We start from the raw sequence: 16,362 nt of genomic DNA on the forward strand, positions 1-16,362 counted from the left end.
AAAGCTTTCCTCAAGGGAGCGTTGTTTATTAATGTGCAAGCGCATGATAAATTGCTAAACAAAAGGATAAGACTTCTATGTATTAGCCCTCTCATTTCTGGTGATTTATGAATCTGACGGCTGCAACGACATTCCATTCATTAATTCACCACAAGCGATGAGATGCTGCCGCCGCTGCTACGCGGTTCGGAGCGACCAACCAGCCCGCACCTTTTTTTCTGAGCAAAGATGCAGAGCTGAATAAAAAGTGAAGGTCCCATTGAGGTATATTTCTTACCATCGTGATACAAATGTGTTTTTCTTACGACTAAAACGTTGATAAACAATAACATACATATTGAATAATAAGGAAATAACAGCAATCGCTGTAGTGAAGTAGCGGTCTGATCCTGTATCAATACTTACCGTCTATGGCTAGCTTATGGTTGCACAAAATACTGTTGACATTTAGACTGCTCTAGTTGCCATTGATTTCTGTTTCTTTTTAGTGACACGACAATAACAAATTTTGTAGACATTGGTAAAAAGAAAACTATTAGAAATTGTTTGGTGTTTGCTAAGTGCTGCAAATACTGATACATACAATGTCACAAGAATGAATTACTTAGTTTCAAATTGGACTGTCCGCGCTCCGACTGTGATGCCTTCTATGTCTTATTTTACAGAGGGTGACGGGGCAGTAGCAGTTTTCAGCCACTTCTAGGATGTAACCCCATTAAAGTCTGCTGCTATAGAGGAGATTAACATAAGTTATCCACCGTGAATACAATTTATCTGCTGTTTAAATAAAGCCTTTGGCTCTGATTATAAATACAAACATGGGAGGATTTATTTTATGCCCAGAGATAATTATCTGCACTAAATGTTTTTGCAGCGAGGCGGACTGCAGCACGTTACACAAACGAGCGCACGTGCCGCTACTCTTACGTTTCAGCAATTGAACCGCTGTGGACTTATTTACTAAACTGCATTGCTCTTTTAAGAAACCGCCCAACAGCAATTGGCTTTAACTCCTTAAGGGCTCAGTCAGGCGAGTGTTTTTTTCATTCATGCATAGGCGCCTTTAAAAAAAGGCTCTATTAGAGCCAATGCTTAACAATGAAAGCAGTCACATGTCCGTTTTCAGAAGCACCTAAAATTCGCATTTGCAAAAGATAGGACATGTGAGTGCAAATGCACCCGGTCACGTGATTTTTTTCTACAGGCGATGTGCAATTTTGTTCCCGCGCCTATACATGCGTGAAAAATTCACTGGTCTTGGCTCGTCTGACTGAGCTCTAAGGCTAGTTTCACACACGCGACGAAGTCACAGCAAAATAGCGTCTTCTTTCCCATGATTTTTGAGCAAGAGCTCTGCTTTTTCTCGCAAAATAATTGCTGCTATTTTCTCTCACATTTTAATCGCGCGATTTTGCCGCAATTTATTTTGTGACAGTCAATAGGACTTTCTAATGTTGAAATCACATCGCGACACAAGCTTGTTGCGTTGCGATGTGATTAAAAGGAAGCTCCACAGAGAGACATGGGAGATTAAAAAAAAACCGCACATCGCAGAAAGATAGAAAAAAGTCGCGATTTTTTTGCTCTCGCAACATCGCATAAGTGAAAACATCGTTTATGGGAAGGAAAATCATTTTTAGTGACTCTCCCATCACACGAAAATCGCACGATTTTCTTGCCCATGTGAAGCCACCCTAACAAAAAAATCGCGGCATGCTCTATCTTTCTGTTGTTTTATCCCCCATGTTGGGATTTTAACATTAGACAGTCCTATTGACCTTCACACAAAAAAAAATAGCGAGAGAATGGCGAGTGGCAGCAATGACTCTGCGAGAAAAAGCAGCGCTGGGAGCCCATAGCAGCGGCCGTAGGTGTGAGGACGTTTAGCAACGTGGCTGCTAAGCTTCCTCCCTCTGCTCTCCTCCCACCTGCGCAGGCCCACCTCTTATCTCCTCCCCGCTCGTTCTGTACAATGGAAGGGGGTGGGACGGGGTGGAGCCAAGTGCTGCACTGGCCTCCTCCCATTAATGGCTATGGACAAGGGGCGGGACGTGGGTGGAGCTAAGCTACCACCTTCTCCCCACCCCTTGTCCATAGCCATAAATGGGGGAAGGCGGGACGGGCCGTCACTTAGCTCCGCCCTGGCCCATCCCATTACAAAGAACAAGCGGGATGAGACGAGAGGTGAACCTGCCATGGGGAGGGAAGGGAAATGGGCAACAGCATAGTGAGCTCGGTGCATATGCAGCGGGCCCTATTCCGTGTGAACGGGCGCACAAACATTAGATTTGTGCGCCCGTTTACGAGCTTCTATGCTCCAGATGGAAGCGTATATTGGCCAGCCATGAAAACGCCGGCCAATATGCGCTCGTGTGAAAGAAGCCTTTAAGTCATGTTTTTGTAGAATTTTTAGACAATTATTTGAATGTTTCCAGTGCAGAGTCTAAATGTTTATTACGGATGCAAAGGAGAAGTTTCTCTCCACCAAATGTTTTTTGTTGGCATTTTTGACTCTTGACTCATTTGGCCTAAATGCAGCATGTTCTAGGTGTGGTGCTTTTGATGGTTTATTTCACTCATCGACCCCAATTTTAAACGAAATTGCACTAAAAACTGCAACTTCCACTTCGATTTGTGATGTAACTTTTGCCCATTTTATTTTCAACTTCCCCGACAAAAAAAAAATGTGTGGATGAAGCCTAAAGGTGTTTCCTGTTAAAACACATTTACTGAACTTACACCAGTCCTGAGAATAGAGGGTGCCCCATTCCCTATTCTCACTGGACCGGTGAACATGAATGCACACTCAATTTCAATGTTTTTTTATGTTAGAGCTGGAAACATACCATAAAGAGTGTTGATGTAAAACTTTTCCCAATGAGCAGATCACTAAGTCACACTACTCTGCAGGAAAATAATGTTAGTCTGAAAGTCATCTCTCTCACCATAAAAGGAGTCTCTAATGACTACACAGACAGCTGTTTCAATGCTGCCATCCAATAGGCGGCGCTGCAGAGATTTTGTTCCATCTCCCTTATTTGCATATTACCCAGGGGAGCATGCATGGCCTTATAAGTCCCCTCACTCACCTTCTAGTTGCTCTCAAGGAGAGACAATACCCCTCCCAACTCACATCATAGGCCTCTCACCAGCCAAACCAGAATTCTATTGCACACTGATGAGGGGCAAACACCCCAAAACAGCTGTCTGTGTATGGATTCTGGCCATGGATTCTGGCATGCATGGCCTTATAAGTTTCCTCACTCACCTTCTAGGTGCTCTCCTCATGGAGAGACAATACCCCTTCTGACATGTCTTTTGAGTTACAGGAACAGTGTAGTTTGCTGTGCTACTCTGTTTCAGTAACCCCCATTCACTTGACAGTTGGTTGGAAACAGGGCCAGATTTTCCCATCTAAAAGCCGAGATGGGAACACCCCTTTAAAGAGAATGCATCGCCTGCATTTTTTACTAATTGAATCCAGCTAGTAAAAAATATTTAATTTTCTAACCTATTTCTATTTTCAGACTGTAGATTTTTATCCTGTTGTCTATACATGACTATGGGGGCAGCCGTCTTGCTTCAGCTGCAGTTAGCAGCATTTACAGATATGCTTTACAGCAGTCTCATGGGCCATTCACACAAAGGAAAGGGCAGACCCATTTACTACTATGGGAGAATGTCCTAGGCATGCTCTGTGAAGAGGGCATTATGCAGGGATTGGGAGGGGGTGAGCTGTGATCACCACCTATAGTGAATGGTGTTCCCTGTGTAATCTGTATATAGGTGGTACTTTTTATTGTAATCCTGCCTGTGATGACAATGAGATTACTACTGATAGTTTTCTCTACACAACAGAAACTGTCAAACTAATATTAGGCGAGGTGACCAGTGTGAAAACCGCAGGATTTTAAGTTGACGATATCAAAATGTAAAATGAAACAAAATCACTAAAAATTCTTAAAGATTATTAGAGGTGAGCGAGCATACTCGTAATCGAGCATTGTCCTTAACAAGTACCTGCCCGCTCGGGAGCAAAGATTCGGCTGTCGGCGGCAGGGGGGGGGGGGGGGGGGGGGCGGGGAGGAACGGAGGGGAGATCTCTCTCTCCCTCTCTTCCCCCCGCCCCCCCTGCTCATGGCCGCTACTCACCGCTCCCCCGCGCCGGCACCCGCACCTTTGCTCCCGAGCGGGGAAATACTCGCTAAGGACAATGCTCGATCAAGCATTTGTCCTTAGCAAGAATGCTCGCTCATCTCTAAAGATTATCTAATACATATATTTTCTTAGTGTCCTGTTTCAGTTTGTAATACTGCCACCATGTGGTTGGATGACTGCATGGCATGCTAAAGCATTTATATATGTGGCCAGTAGAGGGGGACTGGACACCTAATTTTTTATACTGTAGAGCACACTGTGGCTGCACTCACCAGGGAAAATGATACTGTAGCACCCACTCATCACAAATAGCCTATTGCTTTTCTGTATACAATCAGTTTGAATAAATGTATTAGCAATACAAACTATGATGTGCTTCTGTGTCATACTCACTGGCGGTGCTATAGGTACTGCATATAAGGGATTTTGGTAAAACACTTAGGAGTTACTCTTATGGGTGATTGATGGTTTATCCTGTCTTATGGAAAGATCCATTGGTGCCTTATGCGTAAAGTTATGGATCGAACCAATTATGGTCTCCTTTATTGGGGATATATCCACTTGTATGCTAGTATACAATGTATGGACAGGTAATTGCTGTGGGTCTGATTACTAAACCCTAACCAACATAGGTTACATGTAATTCTGTCCTAGATATGGTATATGTGGATGAACCTAGCCTATAGTTATTCATGGTTTATCTTACACTGTGACACTGTAGAGGGCCATAATGAGCCATTGGTACCAAGGTATACTGATATGTTAGCCGTACATCTGTTGGCGTAGATATGCGCGATTTACATTGCGGTAAGGTGATGAGTCACGCGAGAACTATGAATTCTCGCACATGCGCAGTAGCTGCGGTATGATATAGCGTTGAAGGCTCATCATATGGGCATGTCAGCTTTGCATTTATTATGCTGCTGACGTGTGCATACGATGGTTTCGCTGTGGAGGTGTGGTGTATTACATGAAGCCGGCGAATTTCCGCGCATGCGCAGTCGCTACACATTGGGTCTTAGTTTAGAATACCAGGCTCTGCACTATACTTGTGATATCGCGAGACCTTTAATGGGATCTCGCTGGATGAGGACAGTGACGTCAATAGCATGCGACACTATCGGAGGGGATGCTAACAGGTTTGCAGCGCAGTGTATGACATGAAAGCATTGATGTAATTAGTTATGTATTGCTCACCTGCGATATATGCACTGAGTCACCCTATAGTATGTGGTCTATTTTAATGGGCTTATGATGTATTGTCTTGTGATTGGTGGAGGTGTGGTCATTGGTGATATTTAATGTTGTGTGTCTGTATACGTTACTCAGAACTTGACAAAGACCCTTGGAAGTAGGGTCAAAACGTTGTTCGTGTTTCATGGGCATAATAAAGATACCAATGTGATTTTACTCCCTGGAGTGCTGCTCTTCTCTTCTTCGTTGGAGTACCACCCACTCATCAGTGTAGTGGAGACCGGCTCCTGCTACATTCACAGTCAGCACCCATATCAAACCCCTGTACAGGAATGTGAAGCGTGATGTGTGCGGTATGAAGCGGGGGGGAGGACGAATGAAGCCATCTTATCCAAACTTACTCCATTGTGCCCCACATTCAGCAGTGTAGTAAAAATCGGCTGCCGCTACACTACCTTGAGCATTTGGCTCAGCCGCTTCAGCTTCACCAACCTGTGGCCAGCTGTATCGAAAGAGCTGTACAGGGAGGTACAGTGTGCTGTGAGCAGTGCTAAGCCAAGAGGGGGCGCCATGGCTTCTTTACCCAGCAGTCCCTGCTGCATTCAGTGCCCACATTGAAGAGTTGTACCAGAATGTACAGCATGATGTGTGTGCTTGCAAGCCCAAGGGAGTCCATGCTTAGTGTCTCCTTTGGCAAGCAGCTCCTGCTGTCTAAGCAAGGAGGTGGGGGGTGGAAGACGCTTACCTCTCGGATCTCTGCCCATAAGTGGATGCATTTTCTATTACAGTCCCCATCCTGGAACGGGCTATCTACTAGTGTTTAACATAAAAACTTGATTGATACAATAGGCCATTTTCGCATGACACATTCCATGTAGAAGAGCCAGTAGTAGGAAGGAGGACCTATCTATATTACAACTAAGTGGTCCCAGGAATACTGACATCACACAGTCCTCCAGATGTACTTCTAGTAGGACAGTGTGATTCAACGTTTCCCTGCATTTCCATGTACTATAATATGTCTCTATTAATACTAAGTAGGCGGTGTACAAACACAACGCTAATAGAAAACTATCTGTACTCCGCTGTATTAGTGAGGTCAACTGTGATCTTCAAGTCTGACTGGAAAAGGTTTCATTTCCTCGAGTGATAAATGATAGGACATTCAAAACCCACCTTAATGACAATTAATTTACAGACCAGGGAAATTATTTTAATTGGTTTTCCCACTAGCCTTTGTCTAAATAAGGCACCCATCATCCATTACCTGACTACACACATTCCCATCATGTGAGGAAAACAAGACTGTGTCAACTGCCTTTGTTTTTCTCAGCGATTCAACTTAATTTGTCTTTCTAGTCATTAGCGCAGTTCCGGCAAATAATTAGCATCAGTGGAGATTGAGTGCAACACAGTTACATAATACAAACCTTGCAGAAAAGATAACAAATTAAAAAAAGACATATTAATAAGTTACAAAGAAGAGTTACGAAGCACAGAAAGCTCGAAATGTAATTAGATGATTTTTTTGCTACTCTTATGGGTTCCACGCAATCATTCATGCTGCACCCATTCTTCTATTGTCTACGCTTGTAAAATAGAAGAAGTGCAATGTTATAGAAAAGTGTATACAAAGTTGTCATTTTGCAAGAAAAGATGAATAACTATGAACTGCCCCTTAGATAGCTAGTTGACAATTATTCCTCCTGCCAGAGCCCCCATATATATTTGGTCTGCATGTGTTCTCATTAGGGGTAGGGGAACAAGCCACTGCCAGACATCTCTAGAGAACATTGAATCAGGCATGGTAAAATCCAAGCTGAGCCTTCTTTCCACAGATGTTTGCTGTTGCGGAAGCGTTGTGACATACACATTGGTTGGATGGTTGGTTGGTTCGGCTAACTAAAATTGGCAACTTCAGCTGACCTTCATCTACTCTGTATGGGCACTTTTAACCCTTTTAAATCCAATTTTGGATTCAGGGTTCCCTAAAAGGTTTTCTCTGTTTGCTGTTACGCAACAGTACGACCTGCTGGCTAAAGCCAGTGTGTGTGCACCAGATATGCTCTGACAGCAGAGTGGTTGACAATAGATGGTAAGAATACCCTGTTGGATGTTGTCTGACATTGGAGCTGTACAAGCTTCAATCAGAATGTGGGAAGACGTCAGACAGTGGATTGGAAAGGGTTAAATCTCATAAATATGACCTTATCATGGCTTCCTACAACCTTTGAGTTGGACAGAGGCATAATAAGCCACCTACAGTAGTCTATGGGACCCTATGTTACCTCCATAATTCTCCAACTTCACATGGAAACATATAAGGGTAAATTTAGTAAGACTGGTATTTTCAACACCGGTCTTAGCATGAATTCTCCTGGCGTGTAATACATCTAATACATGAAGAGACTGCATTTCCGGTTTTGGCCACAACATCACTTCTGGTCTACGGTACTGTTGGCGCCCACTTTTTATTGAAATTCCCTGCTGTATGAGCACCAGCTCCCTCCAGCGCCATCACAGCCCTGACGACCTGTGGTCCCTATGATATGTACTCCTGGTAAATACTGTACTTTTGTTTTTCATGCATTTCGACATCCGTATTTGTGCCCCTGTCTTCCTGTTAGGTTTATGTTTGACACTTGCATACTAATATCTGTATTGGGTCCGGCATCCTTGAGCGACTAGCTTTTGCATCTTATATATTGCCATTTTAGCCTTATTCTGATTATTTATTTATGTGACTCTTGTGCTTCTGCACTTCTCAGACCGTTTCCTGTGTATACCTGCTATCTGCTAACTACGGTTGGATGGCGTCCAGCAGCCATAACTGACTTGATTCACCCCTTTTATGTTATTTTTGTATGGTTTTGTTGAGTCTTTGCTCAATCATCTTTCTACTTTGTTCATAGTCCTCTCCCGAATGGGACAGTTTGTCACAGCCTATGCCTCGACGCCTCCCAATTTAGGTGCGCGCTTGTTGTACAATGTTACATTATGCTCTGCGGTTATATCAATGTCTACAAAGGCTGAACTAGATGGACATTAGTCTTCATTCAGCCTAACATACTATGTTATGTATATTAATGTACTGAAATTATAATGTCCTCTAAGTCAGATATACTATACCATTATCTCAATTAACTGAGATGTTAATACGATCTTTGTCTCTACCATGTGTTTTTGTGCAGCTTGAAAAAGTGTCGCTGACCCGAAATGTTGCATCTGTAGTTGCACAATAAAAAATGTCATCTTTTTGCATTACTATTTGTGGATGCTTGCTTTTTCTATTTTTTTTTATGTATTAGGCACATCTCATCGCCTCCGTGCGCCTACACAGAAATGTAGCCACGTCCAACCTGATGTACATTACTTTCTGGCATAAATTATCTATAAATCTGTTGGTCCAATGTGGCCACTCCCCCTCCCGCCTAGCCTGGTCCACTTTTTTACGGAAGTGGCAGGGCCAACACAAAGGACCAAAAAAAGTGGGGCTTGTGTAAAAATTAGCAACTTTTTTTACGCCAGAATTTGGGCCTAAAATCCTTATAGAGTTTATTTCTATAAGGCCTTAGTCAGACGGGCGTTTTTTCGCGCGATTTGCAGATCGCATGACAAATGCGCATCCGCAAATGGCGTGACCGATGCCCGAAAATCTGCTCCTAGCCGCGTTTCATTAGAAACGGGCCGGAGCTGTCCAGCGCATTGCATTCAATGGAGCCGGCAATACAGCCGGCTCCATTGAAAGCAATGCACTGCGGGCGAGTGTGGAATGAATTGTCGGGAAGGGCTTAAATATATAAGCCCTTCCCTGCAATTCATCCAGAAAAGTGTTAAAATAAAAAATATATATATACTCACCTGCTCCCGGCAGCCGGAGTTTCGCGCGGCCGGCCTGCAGTGGGTGTGAAGGGGGTGTGAGTCAGACCTGCCCGCTGATTGGCTCAGCGCTGAGCCAATCAGAGGCAGGTCTGACTCACAGCTCTTCCCGACAATTCATCCCGCGCACGCCGGCAGCCCATTGCTTTCAATGGAGCCGGCTGTATTGCCGGCTCCATTGAATTCAATGGGCAAACATCGTTCTTCTCTGTCACAGCTGTTACAGCTGTGGCAGAGAAGAATGATTTGTCTTCTATATGTTCTCAATGGGGTCGGCGCTGCTGCCGCCGGCCCCATTGAGCGCATATAGAGAAGAGAACAGAAATCGCAGATCACAGATAGGTGCGATCTGCGATTTCTGTTCTATAATTTATCGGCCGAGCGCATAAAAAGAGCTCATGTGTCCGATACCATTGCAAAGCAATGGTTTTAAAAAATCGCTAGACGCATGCGCAAATCGCGCGAAAAAACACCCGTCTGACTAAGGCCTAAATGTGAATGGATTATGAAAAAAGAAAGTAAATGAGTGTTTGGTGTAAGTCGTGAGATTCAAAAAAACTTCACAAAACAAGAATGGGGAAAATTTTACTATTGAAAATATGCCAGTTGCAAAATCTGGCATAAACTAAGCCAACTAATAGGGGGTATGAAGTTAGACTAAACAGTCTGTAGATGCGCCAAATTGAACATCCAGCATGAGCCTCTGTAATAAAGTTGGCGCAGTGTACAACTGTCTGCACTGTTGATCCGGGGATTATTCTGATTGGCGGATTGGAATCAGGAAGGAATTTTTCCCTACATGGGGAAAATTGGCTTCTCCCTCATTGTTTTTTTTTTGCCTTCCTCTAGGGGGTAATAGGCTGAACTGGATGGACATGTCTTTTTTCGCCACAACATGCTATATTACTATATCTAATAAGATAGTATTAGTAAATCGGAGCCAGTATGCACAAAAGTAGAGGTCATATTGTTCCTCTACACGTATATCACTGATTTTGAGCTGCAAATATCTCACTATAGTCCTGAGTACTGGAACCAGTGCCACTAAATTGTCTTCAGAGGAAAACATGTATTTATACTAAAATGCACATTTTCTCACAGACAGATATAATAATAGTTCAGCAAGGGAGAGTAAAAAAAAAAAAAAAAAGATTTTTGGCTGGATTTTTGATTCCTGTCTGCTGCAGTCTGGCATTCTTTGTCTGCTTTGCTGAATAGTTTAGTCTAACATTTATTCAATAATCCCCTCTTTAATGAGCTTCCTCGAAAGTTGACCCATTAAATGTAAGCATTACAGTTCCTGTACTAAGGCAGACAGCGACATGTCCACATGAACTCTAATGCGTAATACTGCTTTATTGATCTCTCCTTGGCTACAAAACTGTTTTATGGGGAATGCCGCACTACTTTGGAGGAAGAAAGGAAACTATCCATATGTGACATGTGCAAAACTCTCATTTATTGGCTATAACGTCATCGTTTAGTCAACTACAGAACATTCTATATAGAAGTTTAATATATGTCATGGACTAAATTTGGCAAACTTTTTATTGTTATTGTAACTTCGAATATGTTTTAACTTTTTTTGATGTTTTTCACAATCTTTCGTCTCACCCTACTCACTATTCATCATGTTGCACCCCTGATGTTGGTTATTTTTGCTCTCAAGTCAGCTGTAGAGTTCAACATGAATACCCTAAAGGGTTGTTGACACATTATGTAAGAGGCTCTAAACCTCCTTCTAAGTCCAAAGCTTTGAGGATTTGTTAGTCATGTACTATATTATGCTACACTAACGTCTATATTTGTGCTGCTCTATAGACCATCAGGAGAATAAAGACGACAAACATTTCCTAGTGCAGTACATAACTGTATCCGTGCCAGACTGCCATTGCTCTGGCCAAAAGAATTTAAGATTAAACACAACATTTCCCTGTGCTTCCCAGTGCTACTCAAAGGCAAGATAAATGTCTTAGCTGGAAATGTCTAATAAGAAGAGCACAAGAAAGCATATTTGAAAATTTCCCCAGTTTCTCTTTGATCTTACAAGGTCCACTCAAGAAGTTGTTTGACGTTGGATATAATCCCAGAAAATAACTGGGCGAGTGCGTAGTGAAGGGTTTGTGATGACTTTATTTCACTATTTAAATGCCACACAAGAGAAAAAAAATACATCAGGGTAGGGCCGGGTGATTAATCGAATTAATTCAATTAATTCCCCCCAAGGAACCTTGAGATTCTGTTTTTACACAAAATCGCAAAATTTCATTTTGCTTCTTAAGATGATGGAGGTTGCAAAAAGGTATATAAAAGAAAGCATCCCCAGAGTGATGGCTCCACCTCTGTAGCGTTATGATGCTACATCTGCTGAGTCTTCATTGGACGATATTAGCAGGCGACTGGAGGCTGGAGCCAATCCAGGAGAAGGCAGCTGGCTTTATTTCCTGCCCATCCCTATGAGCAGGCAAAGGAGGAAGCCTCCCTTCTCCACTGCCGTGGCTCTGCAGTTCGATTTTGCCATCGCCTACGGTGGGCAGTCTGGGATGCTCCAAGGATCAGGGGGTGTGGGCTTGAATGCGCAGAGTAGTGGGGTAAGAAAGGTAGATGGGGTGCTTCATGATTGCAACCGATACTGAATCTACCCGGCCTCTAGCTTGGTTAGAATCAATGATAAGTAAATGTGTGGGTAGTGTGAGGTACTGAGGGGTGTAGTGGTGGATGGTCGCTACGTCGCCCCTCGATTCCGGTATTATGCATAAGGGGACTGGAGGAGGGTCCTGTCTCGCTCTCAGAGACATAAGAAACCAGGAGTGTCACGTGGTCTCCAGCAAGTAGTTGCTGTAGAGCTGTTGTTTAAAAATATCCGGGCCGGGTTTTTTGGAATGGATGGCAGGTTGGTAGTGGGGCTGTCCATTCCACCTCCTCCACCCCAGGGTGTGATGCGAGCTCAATCAGCTCAGGGGCTGAGGCTGAGCCAGGCTGCACATAAATAGCAGGTGCACAGACACAGGGGGGCTAAGATGGCTGCTGATCCCTGGCAGCCTGTGTGACCGGCTGGGGAGAGAAACCCTGTGTGCACAGCACCTGCCAAGTGTGACCTGATCAGGCCGGGAGGGCCTGATAGCTGAATCTGGACTTTTATGTTGCCATTTTGCCTGAAGTTAGGGTTGGACTGTTTATGTTGCTGATATAAGAAAATAAAGACGCAGGTCACGCCTGTTTTGGACTGCATCCGCTGGGGTTTCCGTCTCTGTGTATCAAGAACCCGCACGCCTACCGAGCTACATCCCCACAGTAGTTATCGTATCTTGCATTTGCTAAGTGCTTTTGTCTGTGAAATCTACTCATGAGACATTCACCAGGCAAATTTATCCAAACCCTAGATGAGCCTTTTACAGAATGTAATGCGACTGCGATAGCAGGGGTTAAAAGAAGTTGGGGGGCCCCAAAATAAAATGTTGCATCGGGGCCCATGAGCCCTTAGCTACACCCCTGCAGGTAAGCCTTGGTGCAATACAGAACTAATGAACCTTCACTAGGTTCATTACATGCCAGAACCGACAGAAAGCGACACCAATCAGCGATCTAGTGTAGTGCGGGGCCAGGTGGCTGCTGGATCAGCTGATTTCTTGCAGTACTCGGCTGTCCAGTGTCCCTGATCACAGAAAAGCAAAAACAACAATTATGGGGAAAAAAATTAAGTATCGCCACATTCTTAATAACCAGGACTAGAAAAATATTACGTTTGTTACCCTGCATGATGAACAGCATAAAAAAGTTTAAAAAAAAACAATAGCAGAATTGCTATTCTTCATTCATCTTCCTCCCAAAAAACACAATCAAAAGCGATCAAAGAGTTTCTTGGTTCCCCAAAATGTTACAAAAAGAACAAGACATCACACGGCTAGAAAAAAGAAATGTTATGGAATGCAGCGATGCTTATACAATTATTTTTATTGGGTTTTATTGTGTAAAAAGTAGTAGATAATCAAAAATATACATTTTTTATAGCGGAAATTATATTGACCCAAAGAATAAAGTTAACCTTTATACCACATGGTGAGCGCTGCAACAAAACAAAAATGGCAACACATGCCAGAATTGCTGTTTTTGATTCATCTGCCTCTGAAAAAAAACGCAATAAAAAGTGATCACAAAAATGTATGTACCCCAACATGGTACCAATGCAAACCACACAAAAAACCCTCACAGAGCTCTGCTGGCAGAAAAATAAAAATCTTAATGTGTCTTGGAATGCGGCGACGAAAATACCATTTCTTTGTGTTCGTTTTGGAAAAGTAGTAACACATGACAAAAAACTATAAGTTTGGTTATCACCCTAATCATACTGATTGACAGAATGAAGATAACACATCCTTCATACTAAATAGTGAGCAATGGAAAAAAAATGGTGGAATTTCTTATTTCCCACCCCCCCCCCCCCTTCTCCTCCTCCCCTCCACCAAAAAAATGAATAGGTTACAGGATACATTATATGTAATTCAAATGGGGCTATTAAAAAGTACAACTTATCCTGCAAGAAACAAGGCCTCATATGGCTATTTCTTCAGTTCAATTAGCAAAAAAAAAATAAAAATTAAGAATAAAATCGACTATAATCTATAAATTTAAAAAAATTGAGGTTTTAATTTTTGACAAAATCGTTCCGCCCTAAATCAGGATGAAATGAATTTTTTTTTAAATTATCGATCATGCATAGTATATGGCAATACATGCATGCTCCATTGGATGCTGTATTTTGAGCCATATTAGAAGCACTTACAGGGATTTCCCAAGACTAAGATATTGATGTCCCATCCTCAGGATAAATCAGATTGTTGGGGATCCGCTGTCTGTTTGAAGTAGCAATGACGCTCACTTGGCCACTTCAGTAGATACCAGGTACAGCGCCCTACATTTTATAGTGGCTATTCCTGGTATAGCAGCTCAATCCCATTCACTTGATTTGGGGCTGAGCTGCTCTCAGCTCATGAGACTGACGAACATCACATGTCTGACATGAAGCCCCGATGCTCACACGCGAGCGTCACAGCCTCTTTAAACGGCTGATCGGAAGGGGTCCTGAGCAGCGGAGCTCCACTAATCTGATACTGATGACCTATCCTGAGGAGAAGTCATCAATATCTTAGTTCTGGAAAACCCATTTAATATGGAGCAGTATTGATAGGAAACGCTATGCTATATACCCTACACCATATTACACGCGTGTGCATCTGAAACACGGAATTCATGCATAAAACTAATGCAATACTTACTTTCCATAGCATGAAGATACTCCATATGAAGGGCTGCGGCTCCAGCACCGGGAGATGCTGGGGAAGTGATGATGTCAGCATACGGACTACGCTGTCCCGTGAGCAGGGCCATATGTTGGTAATATTCAGCGGGGCTCACACCAGGGTGCGGGACTGAAAGGTACAACATGCGGATGCATGAACACAAGATTCTAAGTTGTTACACCAGAAGCATCAATCTGTTTTATGAGTTTGATCATTATATTTGCCATCAACCTCTCTTGGCCTTAAGCCTTAAATAGTGAATTCTCACTATTTTTCGGGTCTCAATTTGCTTTCAGTGAGTAGAAACAGTCTTGGTTACATCCATTAACAGACCTAAAATTTCTCACAGCTAATGTGTATTCACACGGGCGAGCCCAATGTCCGTCCAAGAAAGGCCTGTCCATAAAATTGCAATTTTGGATGCAATAGCATCCATGCATTTATGACTCTTACCGCGCCTTCTTCACGAACGTTAAAAAAATTGCCATTGCTTTTAATAGTTTACAATGGAAAAAAAAAATCGCACTGCACTTGTATGCAAATCACATGACACGAGGGTGCGAGGTGATTTTAATTTTTTATTTTTTTTTTAAGATCCCATAAGAAATAATGGAACATTCCTTAGGAGGAACCGTGCAAAAATAGGCCATGCAATGATTGTTTCTATCTCACAGCATTGCTATAAGAAAAAAATCCCTGCTGTGGATAAACACATTGAAATCAATGTGCTATAAACACACCTGAGTTCCGTCCATATCGCTGACGGGCAGAAATAGAGCATGAAGTTCACCTGTTTGAATACAGACCTAAAGAAACTCCATCACCATGTTTTTGCAGCCCTCGCTGAAGGCACCATAAGGTAGTGCCTGTCACACTGAACACATGTCTGCTGTGTGGATCTGTGCAGGAGTTCTGGAGAAACTTGCATTTAGGACCCAGACACAGAACTAGTCCTGCATATTAATGAGCTGCAGGCTAGCCACACCCACCCCACCCTCCAGCCAATGATTGGCAGCTCTCTCTTTTTAAACACAGTAATAGGCAGCCAGCAGTCAATCAATGGCTGGAGGGCGGGTTGGGATAAAATGCAAGTTTCTCCCAAATTACTGCACAGATCCGCACAGCAGACGGATCACTGTAATCAGTGTGACCGTCACGACCTTGTGCTGCCCTTAGAGAGGGGTGCAAAAAGATGGTGACAAAGTCTCTTTAAAGTTTGCTGTAGTTTAATCAGGTCTGGGTGATCTCCTATCTGAAGGTTCCTCCTGACACTAATGAATGTTCTACACATGTGTATGATTGTCCAAAAAGAACTAGAACATTTAATAATCTGGAAATGATCAGACGCCATTGATGCTGGACTAAAGGAAGTAGACTTTACTTTTTCCCTTTGACTTTCGTCTTTTATATACGGGTTCCTTTATTTCAGTCGCTTGATCTTTCTTTAATATGTTATTGCGAACATTATAAATGAGGTGAAATCTGCGATAGTCATATTTGCACATTTAGGCACCAAAGACGACTATTTCTTGTTGCACAGCAGGTTCACGTCAACAGCAGTGCTTGCTGCGAGAGGACAGAAAGCAAGATGTTTAGCGAAAGAGGAAATGTTAGCAATTTCCTCCCATCCTGCCTTATCTTCTATAATTTATTAAGGTGTCTAATAGATAAGACATGTCCTTTGCTGTCTTGCCGCCACCACAGAAATGGCTGGGGATGCCTTTCAAATGCTGAACAAGAACGGATTTGCCTTTAATAGTGACTCATTTTACACAATGTTGATCATAACTATCATAGCTGGCATTGAGACCGAGTCTATGCGTTTGTGATA

At 42.9% G+C, this 16,362-nt stretch overlaps 1 protein-coding gene across 8 annotated transcripts in view; it reads right to left on the minus strand.

The window, feature by feature from the left end:
- GLI3 (GLI family zinc finger 3) overlaps positions 1–16,362 on the minus strand; it is a 244,228-nt gene that overhangs the window by 72,118 nt on the left and 155,748 nt on the right. For all 8 annotated transcript variants that reach the window (XM_066585474.1, XM_066585471.1, XM_066585470.1 and 5 more), the window contains one exon: positions 14,508–14,660. In XM_066585474.1, coding sequence (XP_066441571.1) covers positions 14,508–14,660 — 153 coding nt within the window. The remainder of the gene's footprint in view (positions 1–14,507; positions 14,661–16,362) is intronic.

This window comes from Eleutherodactylus coqui, chromosome 12 (genome assembly GCF_035609145.1).
Source record: "Eleutherodactylus coqui strain aEleCoq1 chromosome 12, aEleCoq1.hap1, whole genome shotgun sequence".
In the NCBI taxonomy this organism is placed as follows: Eukaryota; Metazoa; Chordata; class Amphibia; order Anura; family Eleutherodactylidae; genus Eleutherodactylus; species Eleutherodactylus coqui.